Here is a 16,353-nt window from a genome sequence, read left to right as displayed (position 1 = left end):
TGTATCACATTGTATGAAAGGACACAAAGTATTGGGACTACATCTAGTTCTCGATTACTTTCAGAAGTTATGTGTCTTACACATGCCAATCTGCCCCTTAGATCTTTAAAGTTTCTTGAGTACAACCAGGTTGCTTTTGCCTTGGAACCTTTGTTTCCTATTCCCTGCCACCACATGCCCTTCTAGGTATTAACACCCTGACCTCATTCTGGTTCCTTCTAACCAACACTATCATCATCCTTTTTATCTTTACTCTGGTTTATTGTCTCTTCCATTTGTTTCTGCCTGTTCTATATTTTTATTGCTCTATCTGCACTAAAATACATACTCTGTGCAAGTAAATTTTGTTTATTCTTCTATCCTCAGCATCTAGAATCATACCTGGCACATAGTAGATGCTCAATAAGTATTTACAAGTGGACAGACGTCCAGATTACTTTCTCATGTGAGGTGGATTATCCTCCAAATGGTGTAGGGTGTGTTGGTGCTTGCAGAGCTACATCATACACAACATTCAACACCACCTCTTAAAGTACTCACTGGATATTGGTGGTTTTAGGTTCTTGCTGGTAAAGGAAAGAGTTTATAAACTTTTAGTTATTATATATTTTCTCTGTTGAATTGTTTTTCATATTGCAGAGCTTAGTTTTGAATTGTATATGAACTTAAATGTACTGATAGTATAGAGTAGGTACATGAAAATAATTTATTTTTCCTCCTTTAGGTTATTATAGTGACCACATCACCAAGTTCAACCTTCGTGCCCAACATTCTCTCCAAATCCCATAACTATGCAGCAGTCACTAAGCTTGTACCAACATCAGTCATTGCCTCTACGACTCAGAAGCCTCCTGTTGTTATAACTGCATCCCAGGCCTCTCTGGTCACCAGTAGCAGCAATGGCAACAGCAGCTCTACATCATCACCTATTTCTAGCACAGTTGCAGTAACAGCGGTGGTGTCTTCCACACCATCTGTGGTCATGTCAACAGTAGCACAAGGTGAGTGGTGAGCTACAAGTTAATTCTGTCCCTGTGTGAAAGAATTTTGAAGACAACTGAGAGAGAGGGGTTGGGGGATGTGTGTGTGTGTGTGTGCGCGCGTGCGTGCGTGCGTGCGTGCGTGCGTGCGTGCGTGCGTGCGTGTGTGTGTGTGTGTGTGTGTGTGTGTGTGTGTGTTCCTGTCTTGGGGATGAGGATCTCTGCTGTTAGGTCACTGATGACTTGCCTGCTCACCTTCTTTTAGCTTGAGGATGTGAAATGTTAGCAATTTTCTTTTGTCTGTAACTCCCACACCTTGTCCTATCCTCCTCCCTAAACCCCATTACTTTCTAAGTTCTTCCACTGGTGAATGTGGAAGCAAATGTATACATATTGAAGCCTTTCCTTAGATAAAGGTCAGCAGTACATTGTATATGTTATTGTTCTTTAATGTTTGGAAAGCAGAATTTGTGATTTGGTATTAAATATGGTGCTGGTATCTTAGGGGTGTGAGTTGCTGTGTTTTGTGTGTGTATGAAATTAGTTTATTTTTAGGTAACTGTTTCTTATTTGGTTCTTTTGAGTCTTTGCTCAGAATTGGAAGCTGTAACTAATTTTCTGGGTGTCTCTAGTGTCTGTCCTTTTGCCTTTCCTTAATTGAAGAATGGGGCACTGCTAATTATTTAGCTTGATTGCATTTTTATTCTGCTGTTACTATTTCTTATTTAGTAAGAATTTTTTTCTTTCATTTTATTCTTTTTTCATAGTTTCCATGGACTTCATATGTTCCTTTCACAATAGTATGACAGTCTTCTGCTGACTGTAATCTCCTAGACTAGCTTTGAAGAAATCTCTGTTCTCCTCTCTTACTCCATGGGTTTCTGTCCTTGTCAGTTTTCCCTCTCCCATGAGTTTGATGATGGTCCACATTTGGCATCTAAGCAGATTTTTTTTTTCCCTCAAGGGTTTTAAAACAGAGACCAGTGGATTTAGGAGTTTTAGAGAGCAGTAAAGAGATAAAACAAGTCCACCAGTTGCCCACAGCCATATTATAATGCGTTTCCTGTTTAACATATTGAGCCTTTTACCCACACTGATAGTATGCAATAAAAAGTTCCTACTCCATTTAATATGTTTTCTTAAAGTTTTACATCATTGACCTTCTCCTACTTTCTATATCCTTCTTACTTACTTTTATTGTTTAATTCTGTTACTGTTAGACAGTTTATTACTCGTGTATTACTATTTAGATTATTTCCTAGTTTTAATATTCTAGATTAATATCTGTGTGACTTTTGCTAGGCCTCACCAGCACGGGAGCAAAGGGGAGCTTCTGGAAGTACTTTGTCTTCTTCAACAATTCTATTGGATTACTTCACTAATGCCTGGCTGATATTAAGTCCTTGTTATTCTTGTTTATAAAACAATATAAAATAAAACAACATTATGGGGAAATAATTTCTTTCCTTTTTAAAAAGATTATATTGTGTGTAAATGTGGCTTTGTGTTTATTTGTATAGGCAAGCACACTTATTGCACACTTGTGAACATCAGAGGATAACGTGTGGGAGATGGTTCTCTTCTCCTACCATATGGGTCCTAGGAATTGAACTCGGGTCCTTAGGCATGGCAACAATCCTATTTATCTGCTCACCTATCACACCAGCCAGGAATAGCTAAGATCTTTTAAAAATTTGAAACTGTTTAGCTAGTATGATGTCATATTCTTGATCCCACTGCCTTTTGTTATCTTCTTAAGTACACAAAACACAACCAGGACTCTTTTGTGTATTATCTTTATTTACACTTTACTATTGTGTGTGCGTGCAGGTATACATGTGTCAAGAAGTGTGTGAAAAGTCAGAAGAAGGCTTTGTAGAGTTAGTCCTCATTTCCCACCTATGTGGATTTTAAGGATCAAACTCAGATTGTCAAGCTTATACAGCAAATGTTTTACCATCTCTTGGCCCAAATTTATACCTTTTTCCATAAAAAGGTATTTTGGGCTTCCTTCTTTTTCTAAGGTTTATGTTACAACTTTTAGCTCTTTCATATTGTAATCAGTCCATTTTTTATTTGGAACAGTGAAATATTTCACCCTGGGTAAGTTTATAATGAAAAATGATTTATTTTGGCTTATGATTTAAAAAAATCGAAGGTCAAGAACTTGTATCTGGTGAGACTTTCTTGATTTCAGATCTTCAAGACAGTGCATACATAGCTGGCACATGGCAAGAGACAGGAGCACATATGTATGCTTTCTCTGAGTTCTTTTCCGCTTAAATAGCCACTGATACTCAGTCATGGGGCTCCTCCCTAATTTATCTTGCTTAATTTTAATGATCTCCTAAAGACTCTACTTTAAACCGTAATCCTTAAGTCAGATGAAGTTTCTAGCTTTTTAAGACATTACATAGGGTATTGAATTTCAACACATGGTCTCTGGTATAAACCATAGAACATATTTAGTAAAAATTATCAATGTAGCTTCATCCCTAATATTTTTAAAGATGGGCTTTGAAAAACATGTTTTATTTAGTGGTGTTTCCTGTATTTTTGGGGGCATTGAATTAATTGTTCTGGAGCCTGACTGGATTAGTGTCTAAAATCTAAATTTATTTGAAAAATGTGATGAGCAATTAAATGAATGACTTCACATAAATAAGCATTGAGTGATGACTGTTTTTTAACTGTAAGAAAGTTTATTTTTTCAGAAATCCATATGACAGAAGGCTTCAGTTAAGTTAGGCAAATCATTGGACAATGAAGGAAAATTTCCTTTCTTGGGTAACTTTATTGTTAGTTAGATGAATATATTATAGGTATCATGGCCAGCTATGAAAGTATCCAGAGGAAGAAGAAAATTCCTCTTTGTGTAGCACCACCTCTAAAAAAGAAAAAACCTTATCTAGGTGTTCTCTAGGAGAAGATTCCTCTTGTAACATGTTGGCTATAATTAGATTTACTTTATTTCCAGAAAAAGTAGTGATGTGCCATGACAAGCTTAGATCAATTAAGAATCGCCCTTTAAAGCTGACTTAGGGACCAGCCTCCACAAAATTGTATACCAATGTGGATTCTCAAGGAGAAAACCTGGGTTTTGTTAGAAAGGAAGAAAGAAATTGGACTAGCAACCAATAATCATGATAGGATTAAAAAGCAATTAAATAGCATGATAGTTAAAGCAAAATTAAAAGCTTGTTTACCAAGCAAGACTATAACAAGAGTACGTACTGTAACTAGTCTACATTGTAGAAATTTTTTTTTACAACGGTTGATTTTTCATTTGATCTTTTGTATTTCTAAGACAGTATGCTGATGGAATGGTTCAAATCCTCCTTGCTTCAAGCTGCCCACCCTCCCCTTTCCTAAATCCTCTTTATTTTTCTGCAGGTGTATCCACATCAGCAATCAAAGTGGCGTCTACAAGACTTCCTTCCCCCAAAAGCTTAGTAAGTGGCCCTACCCAGATTCTTGCACAGTTTCCCAAACAGCATCAGCAGTCTCCTAAGCAGCAGTTACAGCAAGTGCAACAGCAGACACAGCAGCCTGTGGCCCAGCCTCCTTCAGTGCCGCAGCAGCAGCAGCAGCAGCAGCAGCAGCAGCAGCAGCAGCAGCAGCAGCAGCAGCAGCAGCCTCAGCAGCCACCGTTGCCACCTGGGATCAAACCTACCATCCAGATTAAACAGGAGTCAGGTAACTGGAAAGTGTGTGTGAGCTCTGTGGGTCTCCTTAGTCCTGCAGGGTGTGAGCAGAGTGTGTCTTCCCATTTATTTACATCTTTTTACTTCTTTCTTCAGTTTCTTATGGTTTCCAGTAGGAAATGTCTATAAATGTTTTTTAAGCTATAGCCCTAAGTGATTTTCTTAAAGCGACTCTAAATGGTGTGGTTTTAATTTCAATTTCACATACTTATTGTTGATGTGTAAACATGTTGCCGAATTTGTATTCTTCTAGCTTGCTGAGCTTTATTGTATGGGAGTATCTACATAGATTTCTTGGGACCCCTATGTATATACGATGTATTTCATTGTGTCGTCTATAAATAAGGACATGGTTTTTCTTCCTTTCCAATCAGTATTCCTCCCCAACTACCCCCCCCCCCCCCCCCCCCGGTCTTATTTCACTAGCTAGAATATAAGTAAGAGGGACTCGAACAGACATTCTTGCCTTGATCCTGGTTTTGGTAGAAGGCACTGATGGTCTTTCAGTGTTGAGTGTGAAGCCTGTTAGGGGATTTGTGTATTTGCATTTTGAGTTGAAATAGGACATTTCTTCTTTCCTGGGGCTTTTCATTATGAATTTGTGTTAGGTTCTGTCAGATGTTCTTCCATGTTCAAGTGATGTGACCTAATGCCTTTTTTGTATTTAGCTGCTGATATGCTCAATCACATGAGCTGATTTTCTGTTGAGCCATTTACATATACGAAATAAGCCCTACTTGGTCATGGTACATAATTCTTTTTTATACAACAATGGTTTCAGTTTTTATCTCTGTATAAGAGAGTTTTTTAATGTATATATGTGGTGGCCATGCATATGTTCACATGTAAGTTCATGTAGACATGAAGCTTTCTGTGCACTTGTGTACAAGTGCACATGCAGGCCAGAGGTTGCTGCTCGTGTCCATGATCACTCTTCTGTAGGCTGAGGTAGGGAGGGATTCTCACTTGAACTCACTGCTTGCCAGTTTGTTTAGTTCAGTTACTCAGCTTCCTTGGGGATTCCTTGTCTCCACCTCTCACCTCTAGAACCCTGGGATCCAGGCAGGACCCCGTACTGCCTGGCATTTATGTGGATCTGGAACGCTGAACTCAGTTCCTCAGGCTATCTGCTGAGTTGATATATACTTGTCTTATTTTGTAGTGTCTTTGTCTAGTTTGGTTAGATCAAGATACTCATGGCCTTAGAATGAGTTTGAAGTGTTCTGCTTTCTAGAAGAGATGAGAGAAGATTGGTAGTAATTCCTTAAAATCTTAGTTGACTTCTCCAGTGAATTAGTTGGGCCTGGAAATCTCTATTTTGTGAGTATGCAAATTATGAACTCACTTTTTTTAATAGTTGAAAAACTGGACTCTAAGTTGTCAAAATGGTTGGTTATCACTATCAGTTCCTTATTATCCTTTAAATGGCTACAAAGTCTACTAATGAGCTCTTTCTTTGTCAGGCTTTCTATTTTACCAAGTTTTTTATTATTATTATTATTAAATAGAGTTTTGCTTTATTGTTCCAGCCTCAGCTGATTTATTGGAGAAGTAAACTAAATATTTAAGGAATTAATACCAACCATCCCTAATCTCTTATAGAAAACAGAACACTTCAAACTCATTCTGAGGTCACTAGCACCTTGATAACCAAACTAGACAAAGACACCACAAAATAAGACAAGTATCCATCAACCCAGAGGGTCATCTGAGGAACTGAGTTCAGAGACTTAGATAATTTTTCCAGTTTTAGTCTCATTTTTTTTTCTGTTTTCTTTGGCTTTATTTTGCTTTTCTAGCTTCTTGAGAACTGGAATGTGGATTATTGATTAAAGACCTTTTCTCTTTCTATACATTCAGCATTTAGTTCTACACTTTATAACTATGCTTTGATAAATCCTTAGTGCTGTTTTGTTAGCATCATATATACTTTGATATGTTGTTATTTTTCCTATAATTTTTGTTCTGACACCTCCCCCAGGCCTTCCTCTTTGACAGTGTATTTAGAATTGTGCTATTTTATTTCCATTATGTTTGGAGAACTTTTTTTTTTTTGTGGTCCTTTTGATATTGTTTTCTAGTTAGAGTCTGTGGATTAGAAATAATTCTCTGTGGTATTTCAGATACACTAAGTAACTATGAGGAGGATAAACTGAAGTCCTGTTTTTTTTTTTTTTAAAGGATGTCCTCTGGCTAGGAGCTGTGCAGGAGAGTCCTCCCACTCCATGACTGTAGCAGTCTGGAGTGGAATCACCACCTTATTGAACTGAACAGGGAAAGAAATGGTTTTGGTTTAGATATCACAGAACTTGACTTTAGCTTTTAAAGGTTCAGTTGGGTACATGTTTTTTTGTTCGCTATTTACCATAAAATCCCTATCCAAAGGGTTCTTTTTATTGCATTTTATTTGTATTTTGTGTGAACATGTATGTGCATATGTGGTCATGTACTTTGTGAGAATATGTTTGTGCATGCATGTGTCCTGTGGTGTGCGTGTGGAAGTCAGGGTGCACCTTACAGGAATGAGTTTTCTTTTTCTACCATGTGAGTCTCTGGGATGGAACTCAAGTAACCAGGCATGGTGTCAGTGACTTTCTTTACCCATGGAGCCATTCTGTGGTGCCCAGAGCCTTTCAATGATGCTTGCTTTAAAACTTTAATAAGTTCCACTGTATGGTTTTGGAGATTTCCTCATGCCACAACACTGAGTATGGCTCTCCAGAATGTTTTAGGTACATTGAAATGACAGTCCTTTAGAGGGCAACTCTCTGGGCCTGCCACCTGCTGAGAAGGTTTTTGGAAGTTTATTTGGTTTGCTCTCTTTTTCATGGTCAGTTTTGAGAAATAATGTTTTCTCTTAATGTTATTTATTTGATCCAAATTATCATTTGATTTGCCTAGGACTGAGTAGAGTTGTCTCTTTTGATTTTTTTTTCCTGTGATGATTATTTCCTGAGGCTTCTTTCTATATGGGAATTATGCAGGATTATGGTTCATTAGTTAAAAAAAAATACTAGGCTGGGCAGTGATGGCATATGCCTTTAATCCCAGCACTCAGGAGGCAGAGACAGGCGGATTTCTGAGTTCAAGGCCAGCCTGGTCTACAGAGTGAGTTCCAGGACAGCCAGGGCTACAAAGAAACCCTGTCTCGAAAAAAAAAAACAAAAAACAAACCAAACCAAAACAAAAAAACTAGAAGTGATTTTTCTTTGTATAACATCACTGTTTATGGTTTGGTATATTTAGAACTATTTCTACAATACTTATTGGATTCTTGACATATATTAGATAATTTAAAATTTTATTTAATCCTTAATAGCTTGATAAGGTATATACTAATTAATTTATTTTGTACATAAAAAATAGTCATAAAACTTATTTAAGTAATTGTGCCCAAATACCTTCTTTCTTCTTGAGATAGTACTTTAGAATTATTTAAAGCTGCTAAAGATCTCTCTGTATATATATCTATATATATCTATATACATATAGATATATATACATATAGATATATATATACATATATATAGATATGTCTTTCTATATAAATATCTATCTGTTTCTTTCCTTTATGTCTCAGCTTAAATCACCACCTGTGTCAGTTACCTTCTTGTTGCTGTGACAAGCCACTGGGAAAGAAGGGTTTGCTTTAACTCAGCATTAGAAGCTCACGTAGGGGAGTAATGCTGGCTGGAGCTTGAGGCAGCGGGTCGTGTTGAGTCTTCAGAGAGGGAACAGAGTAGGCAGTGCTTCTACTCAATTCCTGTTTCCTTTTATTCAGTCCAGGATCAGAGCCTGTGGAGCGTATAGATCTTTCCTTCTTAACCTAATCTAGAAAGTCCCTCCAGACATGCCCAGAGGTTTGTTTCCATGGTGATTCTAAATTCTGTCAAGTTGATAATCGAGGTAGACCATCACACCACACCAAAAAATATAATTCTTAATTTTCTCTATGAAAATGTTTTCTTTTATGTATCTTCTTTAAAGATCAGAGTGGGGAAATGGCACTAAATTTTTCTTCTTTAGTTACCACTGTTTAAAAATATAGTCAATTTAAAATGTTTGGAAGGTCAATATAAACACCATAGCATTGTAAAATAAAATAACTCTTAAAGTCATAACATAACTTCCTTAACAGTTTTTATTATATTTCTTGTGTATTGCTGTTGTGTTCTTTTCAATGCATGTTTTATATAGGTGTAAAACTGATGTGGCCTTTTTGGCATTCTGTATTTGATAAAGTGAGTTATTAAAATACTTTTATATACAGAAAGCTATTTAAGGACTTTGGGATATAGCTTAGTGGTAGAGCACTTGCCTAGCATGAATGAGTCCCTGGGTTCAACTATACCAACAACAGACAAACAGAAACAAGAAAGGCTTTTTGAAGCTGGGCGTGGTGGCACACATCTGTAATCCCAGCTCTCAGGAGGCATAGGCAGTAGAATCTGTAGTTCCAGGTCAGCCTGGACTACTCAGTGAGTTCCAGGCCAGCCTTGGCTACATAATGAGACCCTATCTCAATAAAAAACAATAAAAAAATGAGACAGCCATTTAAAAAAAATCAAACAAAAGCAGTTTTTAGTCTATTAAGTTTTTCACCAGTGTATGTCAGTTCACAGAGTCATGAGAAGTCTTTGCTGCTGAGACTCTGGAAGAACTGTGTGGCTGCTTTTGATGTCTTATGCTAGCCCTTTCTTTTCAAGTACCTACATGAAACAGATTATTTGTTTGTCTATCTGGTTTGAAAGGGCGTATGCACACCACAATAGATAAGAGTTTAGATTTAGTTTTCTTTAAGAAATCTGTTAATGAAATATGGCTGCATTCTTAAATTGGTAGAATTTAGAAATGAGGAATTTGATTAATGAAAACTTTCATCAGTTTCATCAGTATTAAAGGCATTTCTAGGTTAAGACTCAGTAAGTGTGTGTGACTGTTGCCCTATTGGGCTAAGTGACATTTCTTAAACATTATTTGTACTGAGATCTATCTTTTTTCTTTCAAAGGTGTTAAAATCATCACACAGCAGGTTCAACCAAGTAAAATCTTACCCAAACCAGTGACTGCAACTCTGCCCACCAGTAGCAATTCCCCAATTATGGTGGTTAGCAGTAATGGTGCAATTATGACAACTAAACTGGTAACCACTCCTACCGGTAAGTTCCACAGCATCAGTCCATTCATTCATGCCATCAGTAGCTCCCCACACCAGCCTCTCGTGTGTGTCACGTTGCACATAGAGAGATGGAAACAGTTCTATAAAGAAGTCTTTTTTAAAATTTTGTTTAGAGACAGGGTCTGTGGCCTAGAACTCTATGCAGCTGAAGATGACCTTGAACTCATTCTTGATCTTCCTGCCCCTACCTCCTGAGAGCCTGGATTACAGGTGTGCTCTACCACACAGGTTTATAAAGTGCTGGGGGTCAAACCAAGGGCTTAGTGCATGTGAGGTAAGCACTCTACGAACAGTTTTCAAAAGATCTTTCTTGACTCCTCTGCTCTGTCCTGACCCTGAAGTTAGCTCTTTTTTTATATATATTTTATTTATAATCCTCTCCAATTTCTACTTACCTAGTAGTTTGTTGTTTTATTCATATTAGACAATAAACTTTATGAGATTAAGGGGACAAATCTGTTTAGCCACTATATGTAGGTGCTTGGTCAGGGATTATTGAGTGACTGAAAACATGCCTAACGAATACACAAGGGTATTATGAGGTTAAGAGTTCAGCTCATGTTACATTACAGTGTAATGAGGGTTGCCTAGACTGATAGAAGCCTGTTATTATTCCCAGATAGAAGACCAATTAGCCTGAGCTTGAGGTGGTAACAATGTACGGCATTTTAAATTACCACCCTTTGTGAACTTTATAAGTTTTAAATGATATCAAGTCAGGAGCTAAGGTGATTGCTCAGTAGGGAAAAACACTTGTTAAGTTAGTGTAAGGACCTGAGTTCAAATCCCCAGAACCTACATAAAAGCCAGGCCCATAGCAATACTGGCTTATGTGTCTGAGTTTATAGTGCAGCAAGTGTTTTTTTTTAAATAGGTTTAATTCAGTGTATTCAGACTTTATACCCCTGTAGCATGTTAACTTTGCCGTAGACATTTTTTTCCTGGTTAAGATGTATGCTGTGATTAGCCTGATTCTTCTTAATGCTCTTCTCATGGTTGTAGTGGTTATAAGTCTTTTAAAGTGAGTAACTTCCTAAAAGCATTTTTTTCTAAGGTAGGTATTTTAGAAATGTCTGTCACACAGTCTCTGAGTCTTATTTCAATTTAAGCAAATGCCGTCTTCCTCTTTTCCATTTTTCCTCTTCATTTTCCTGAGTTTATTCCTTCCTCAAGGAATAGAATAGTCTTTCTAAGTTTCTGTTTATAAGAAACTGTGAAAGACTCCTCTGATTACTTTTTAATCTTTCTTTGGGAAAGGGTATAAAATCCTTTGAGAGAGACATAAAGATAGATTTTTCTATTAAGTCAGTTGAAGTTGAATAAATATGCAAATAGAGATAATTTTAGGCTAAAAACTGTTCCTGGCAATTCTTGGCAGTTTCAACTATATCTCTAGTAAAATGATGATGGACTGACCCTTAAAAGGTGGAGATCTCTTTAGAGAATAGCAGGGTACAGAACAGAAATGTTATAAAATTTTAGGTAAATGCCTCATTTGCTGAATGGTGACCTTGGGTTTGGCTCTGGGACATCATCAGAAGGGCTTTAATATCTGTAAGAGAAACACCTACAGTGCTTTAGCAGGTCGATGGTTACATTTAAGCTTTGGCATAAGACTAGTGGAAGAAAGATAGTGGGAGCAGGGGCGGGTTCTCCCTTTCCATGGGTTGGTAATTTAATGCTGCAACACATCACAAAGTTTTATATTTAAATTTAATTTGAATTGACTTGGCATTGGTTCTTGCTATACACATTGAAAACTGGCTATAAAATTGTAAATGTATACCTTGGCACCTTGCAGTTTCATTTTCAAGTTAAAAAGTGATGTAGATGATGCTAAACTATAGTGAAATTGTATGATTATCATTATTTTTATAAGTATTGACAATTTTTTCTTTTCACTGCTTTCCTCCTATAGGTACTCAGGCAACCTATACCCGGCCTACAGTGAGCCCATCCTTAGGTCGTGTGGCCACAACCCCTGGAGCTGCAACCTATGTGAAAACTACCAGTGGTAGCATCATCACTGTAGTACCCAAATCATTAGCTACCTTGGGAGGCAAGATAATTAGCAGTAATATTGTTTCTGGTAGGTACATCTAGAGTATGGTAAACCGTGGAGCTGTTTGATTAGGAGAAAAGCCATGCTTTCCACATAAGAACTCTATTGATACCAGTTTTTTTGCTTCAAAATGTGACACTATGATTTTGGTGCTTATATGTAGTGATTAAATATAATTTTTAGTTTTAGTATTAAGTATTCATATATAAAGCTTTTGATAAGTCTAAAGTTAAAAGAGCATTTAGTTTCAAGTCACAATGCAAAGATTATAGTTTATGTTTGCATGGTGATTTTTTTATTTAATAAAGAGTCTCACATTGTCAGCTGTTTGACTTGAGGTATTGTACCAACTTTAGAGCTGTGGATTCAGAGGTCAGATAAAGGTGCAGAGGTAATAATGGAATCGAATTTGCATCTGAATATATTTCAGGAACATAATTCAGATTTTCAGTTGCTAATGTCACTTTAGCATATTAAACATAAGATATTTGAATATCAGTATTTGCCTTCCACCATTTATGCTGTTTGCTTTTTAAAAATATTTTACTGAGATTATAAAACTAACCCTTTGCCTATTTATTAGTATGTTGGAAAACTACCTGGTTTTTATTGCCTTGTTAATCTTTACAGTATTTGGGTTATAGATTCTAAAGTAGAATGTTAATGAGGCATTTGTTTTCACTGATTATTATTTTTAATTAAAATTATGTAAATGATTTGATCAAGCAAGCCTTGTGGATTTTAGCTGTCTAATATTTTTGTAGACTAGTCATGTTTTGTCTGTCCCAGGTGAGTTGCTCTAGCATTTTAAAAGTGCAAGGATAAAGTTCCTGGCAGTAATTTGATGTTGCTGATAACTCGGAGAATGGAAAAAAGCAGGGCAGAGCATGGCATTGGCATAAAACTCTGTATTGAAAACTGTTAATTTTGGCTCTACTCTTACATATAAGTGAGAAAACCCAGTGTTTGCCAACCTGAGGAGGAAAGGGATCATTGTGCCATAGCTTTTAAGTGGATATTTAAATAACGTAGTTAAAATTCTAATTTATTATTTGATAGTATCTTTAAATAGTACGCAGCTCTTGTTCAAATGTATTTCAGAAAGTTGACCTTCATTAGAAGGTAGCTTTTTTATGACCTTGAAAGGATTTCTTATATGTATCTGAGTTCATAGTACTATATAGCTTGCAAGGGTGTCTAGATGTCATGAAATCTTTTGGGGGACCTTAATTATGGTGTAACTGCTCTCTACTGCAGTAGAGTAATGTAAGTATGCACATCCTAGAAGCAGAGATTTGATCTGATACCTAACTATTAAAGCAAATACATAACACACACACTATTCACTTTTATATTAGAGATGAAAGTGCTCAAGGTTAGTTGCTATTTCACATGAGTGAGTGGTTCCAGCACTGTAGGATATTTTGACATAGAGTTAAAACAGTTTAATTTGGTGGCAAATACTTTTAGCTACTTCCTGCTCTATGTTTACCTACCATCTTTCTGACTCCCATTTCACAATCTTTACTTGAATAACACTTTTATTTTATATTCTTGCTGTCCTATGACACTGAGATTATGGTATAGTAATAAAAAGTATGGTAGTATAAAAAGTTTATTCATCATCAGCTTGTAGCAAATTTAGATAATTTTCTGCCTTCATTGATGAACAGATGATGGGTTCTGATTTTTCTCTCCCACACAAAAAATCACTTTTGCTAAAATATTTTCAGACATATAGCTGTAAGAATAGAAGACTTTAAAACATAAGCAAAAAAAAAATCCTCTCATTGTGGGGACTTTAGAAAGGTACAAGCAAAATTAAGAATCTATAATATAGTATGTAAATGTCTACATGTATAATCTACATTTTAATTTTTTATTAATAATTTATATATTTTTCTATATCCGTAAATACATTTTTACCATCATCCCATGGTTATATAACATTCTTTTTTTTTTAAATTTTTTTTTTTAAAGATTTATTTTATTTTATTTATGTGAGTACACCATTGCTCTCATCAGACACCCCAGAAGAGGGCATTAGACCCTATTGCAGATGGTTGTGAGCCACCATGTGGTTGCTGGGAATTGAACTCAGGACCTCTGGAACAGCAGTCAGTGCTCTTAACCACTGAGCCATCTCTCCAGCCCATAACATTCTTTTTATACAATAATTTAATCATATTCTTACTGTTGGATGATTTAGATTGTTTATAGGTAAGGGGGTTTATGACTATTAGGATTTTTCTTGTTTGGTTATTATAAATAATCTTGTGGTAGACATATAAATTATTTGTGAAGCTCTTGCTTCCTTTGTATAGTACCTTAGAAGGCAGATTAAATTTTCCATATTTCTAGAAAAGTTGAATTTTTGTTTTTCTAGAAGAAACTGATGGAAACTATGTTATTTATATGCATATATCAGATAACTTTCAGATTTGTACATTTTTTGTGAATGTTGTTGAGAGTTGATTGTAGAAATATACTCATGTTATGCAGAAGTTTGGTTCCTTCAGATATGAATTCATTGTCTTAACCCTAAAGGCATTTTTGGGATCTGAGGCAAGACTTGATTGTAACTCTTTCAATCCTTCCAGTGTCTAAGCAAGGAGCTGCTGTTTGTTTTTCACTTATTTATTGAATCATTCTTTGAACAAAGTAGCATAAAACCTTACACAGAAAGCAAGATGGAGTGATTTAAGAATCTGGATAGTAGGACCTAAGAGAATGAATTTGTTAAGTCAACATATCACAATGTTCAAACTTTTCCCATACCGTTTAATGGTTTATTTTGAAGCAGATGCTTGCTGAGTTGCTTAGATTGACCTAGAACTTGTGACCCTCCTACCTTAGTCAGTAGAGCAGTAAGCTTACACCACCAAGTCTGTAATGATTACACCATAATCATTTTGATTGTTTTTCATAGTTTGTTGTTACTGTTTGAGACAGGCTCTCACTATGTATTCCAGGCTGGCTTCACACCAGCTATATAGCCCAGGCTGTCTTTGAACTTGTAGTTCTTTTGCCTCTGTAGTTTACAAGCATCTTAAAAAAGAAAGAAAAAAAAAAAACCCTATGAAATGCATCATCATTATCAGAGCCCATAGTGATCCACATGTGATTGTTATTTGGTCCTATTGTGGTTTTACCCTTTTAAAGCATAGTGTCTGTAGGTAGGTTCTCTAAATGCCAGAGTCTGTGTGTGGTGCTATGGTACATAAACATTCATGATTCAGTGTGTACCCTAAAGAGTGTTAAATGGACTACAGATAAAGCTTAGAGGTAGAACACTTGCCTGGTATAAGCAAGGTTCTGGGCTTGATTCCCAGAACTGCAAAAGGAAAAACAAAACAAAACAAAACAAAAAACAGAAAAACATGGATGCTAACCAGCTTTGCATGTTCTTTTGTATTATGCAAAATGTAGACCAACTACAGTGAGAGCTTAGCCATGGCCTTTTCTTCCTCTTTTTGAATATGTAATACTTCTTTGCATACATTTCTCCTTAGGTGAAATACGCACACTAGAAGAATTTCAGGCATTTAGCACTGGTCGTTCTAGAAAAGAATTTGGTTCTATTTTAATATAATGTTCTACTTATTTCCTGTTAGTCCTTTTTCTCCCATTTTGTATTATTGAACCCTCCCCCTCCTACCTCCATGTCCCCATGTACCCTCCCTTTTGTTAAACTGGCAGACTTGATATATGACAGTCCTTTATAGTGGAAGGGATAGATAATTTAGTACATATAAGTAAAACCAGTTAAATTTTATCTAAGAAAAATGAGCTTATATTTTGGTGTTAATTTAAAAGTGTAGTTTATATTTCTTTGAGTTAGTTTTTATAGAAACACTTTCTCATCAAATATTGGTAACTTTCTAGTGTCTAAAAGTGATTAGAATTAATCAAGAGTTAAAGTTGGCTTAACAAATAATGAGCCTCTTGGTTCTTATGGTTTATAATAGCTTACTTATTGACAGTATAGGTGAAGGAAAAAGCAGTTACAAAGGTAGTTGGCAGGTGCAAGTGCTTCTTTATGCACCTGCCGAGTGGCACCTTGGACTGATGAGACACTGGGTAGGATTAACCGTATTGTGAAGATCTATAACAGCATTTCTCTAGTTTAACAGAATTTCTTATTCTCTAAAAATATTTTCAGTTTTACATTATGTATATGAGTGTTTTGCCTGAATATACATACATACATACATACATACATACATACATACATGCAAGCATGCATGCATGCATACATACATACATACATACATGCATGCATGTTTCTGGTGCCTACAGAGGTCAGAAGATCCCTTAGAATTGGAATTATGGATGGTTATGAGACACGGTGTGGGTGCTGGGAACTGGCCACAGGTCCTCTGCAAGAGCAATAAGCCTTTGACCTCAGAGTCATCTCCCTGTCCCCTT

The 16,353-nt window shown here is 36.2% G+C and overlaps 1 protein-coding gene across 14 annotated transcripts in view; it reads left to right on the top strand.

Moving 5' to 3' along the window:
• Positions 1 to 16,353, top strand: part of Emsy (EMSY transcriptional repressor, BRCA2 interacting) — a 73,785-nt gene that overhangs the window by 25,300 nt on the left and 32,132 nt on the right. For 13 of the 14 annotated variants that reach the window (XM_031387467.1, XM_031387466.1, XM_031387464.1 and 10 more), the window contains 4 exons: positions 725 to 1,001; positions 4,374 to 4,676; positions 9,694 to 9,843; positions 11,782 to 11,952. In XM_031387467.1, coding sequence (XP_031243327.1) covers positions 725 to 1,001; positions 4,374 to 4,676; positions 9,694 to 9,843; positions 11,782 to 11,952 — 901 coding nt within the window. The remainder of the gene's footprint in view (positions 1 to 724; positions 1,002 to 4,373; positions 4,677 to 9,693; positions 9,844 to 11,781; positions 11,953 to 16,353) is intronic. The other variant, XM_031387468.1, reaches the window with a different exon arrangement.

Source organism: Mastomys coucha, unplaced genomic scaffold (assembly GCF_008632895.1).
Source record: "Mastomys coucha isolate ucsf_1 unplaced genomic scaffold, UCSF_Mcou_1 pScaffold21, whole genome shotgun sequence".
Lineage (NCBI taxonomy): Eukaryota > Metazoa > Chordata > Mammalia > Rodentia > Muridae > Mastomys > Mastomys coucha.
The sequence above is the reverse complement of the archived record's forward strand: the minus strand, read 5'-3'. Positions and strand labels throughout refer to the sequence as shown.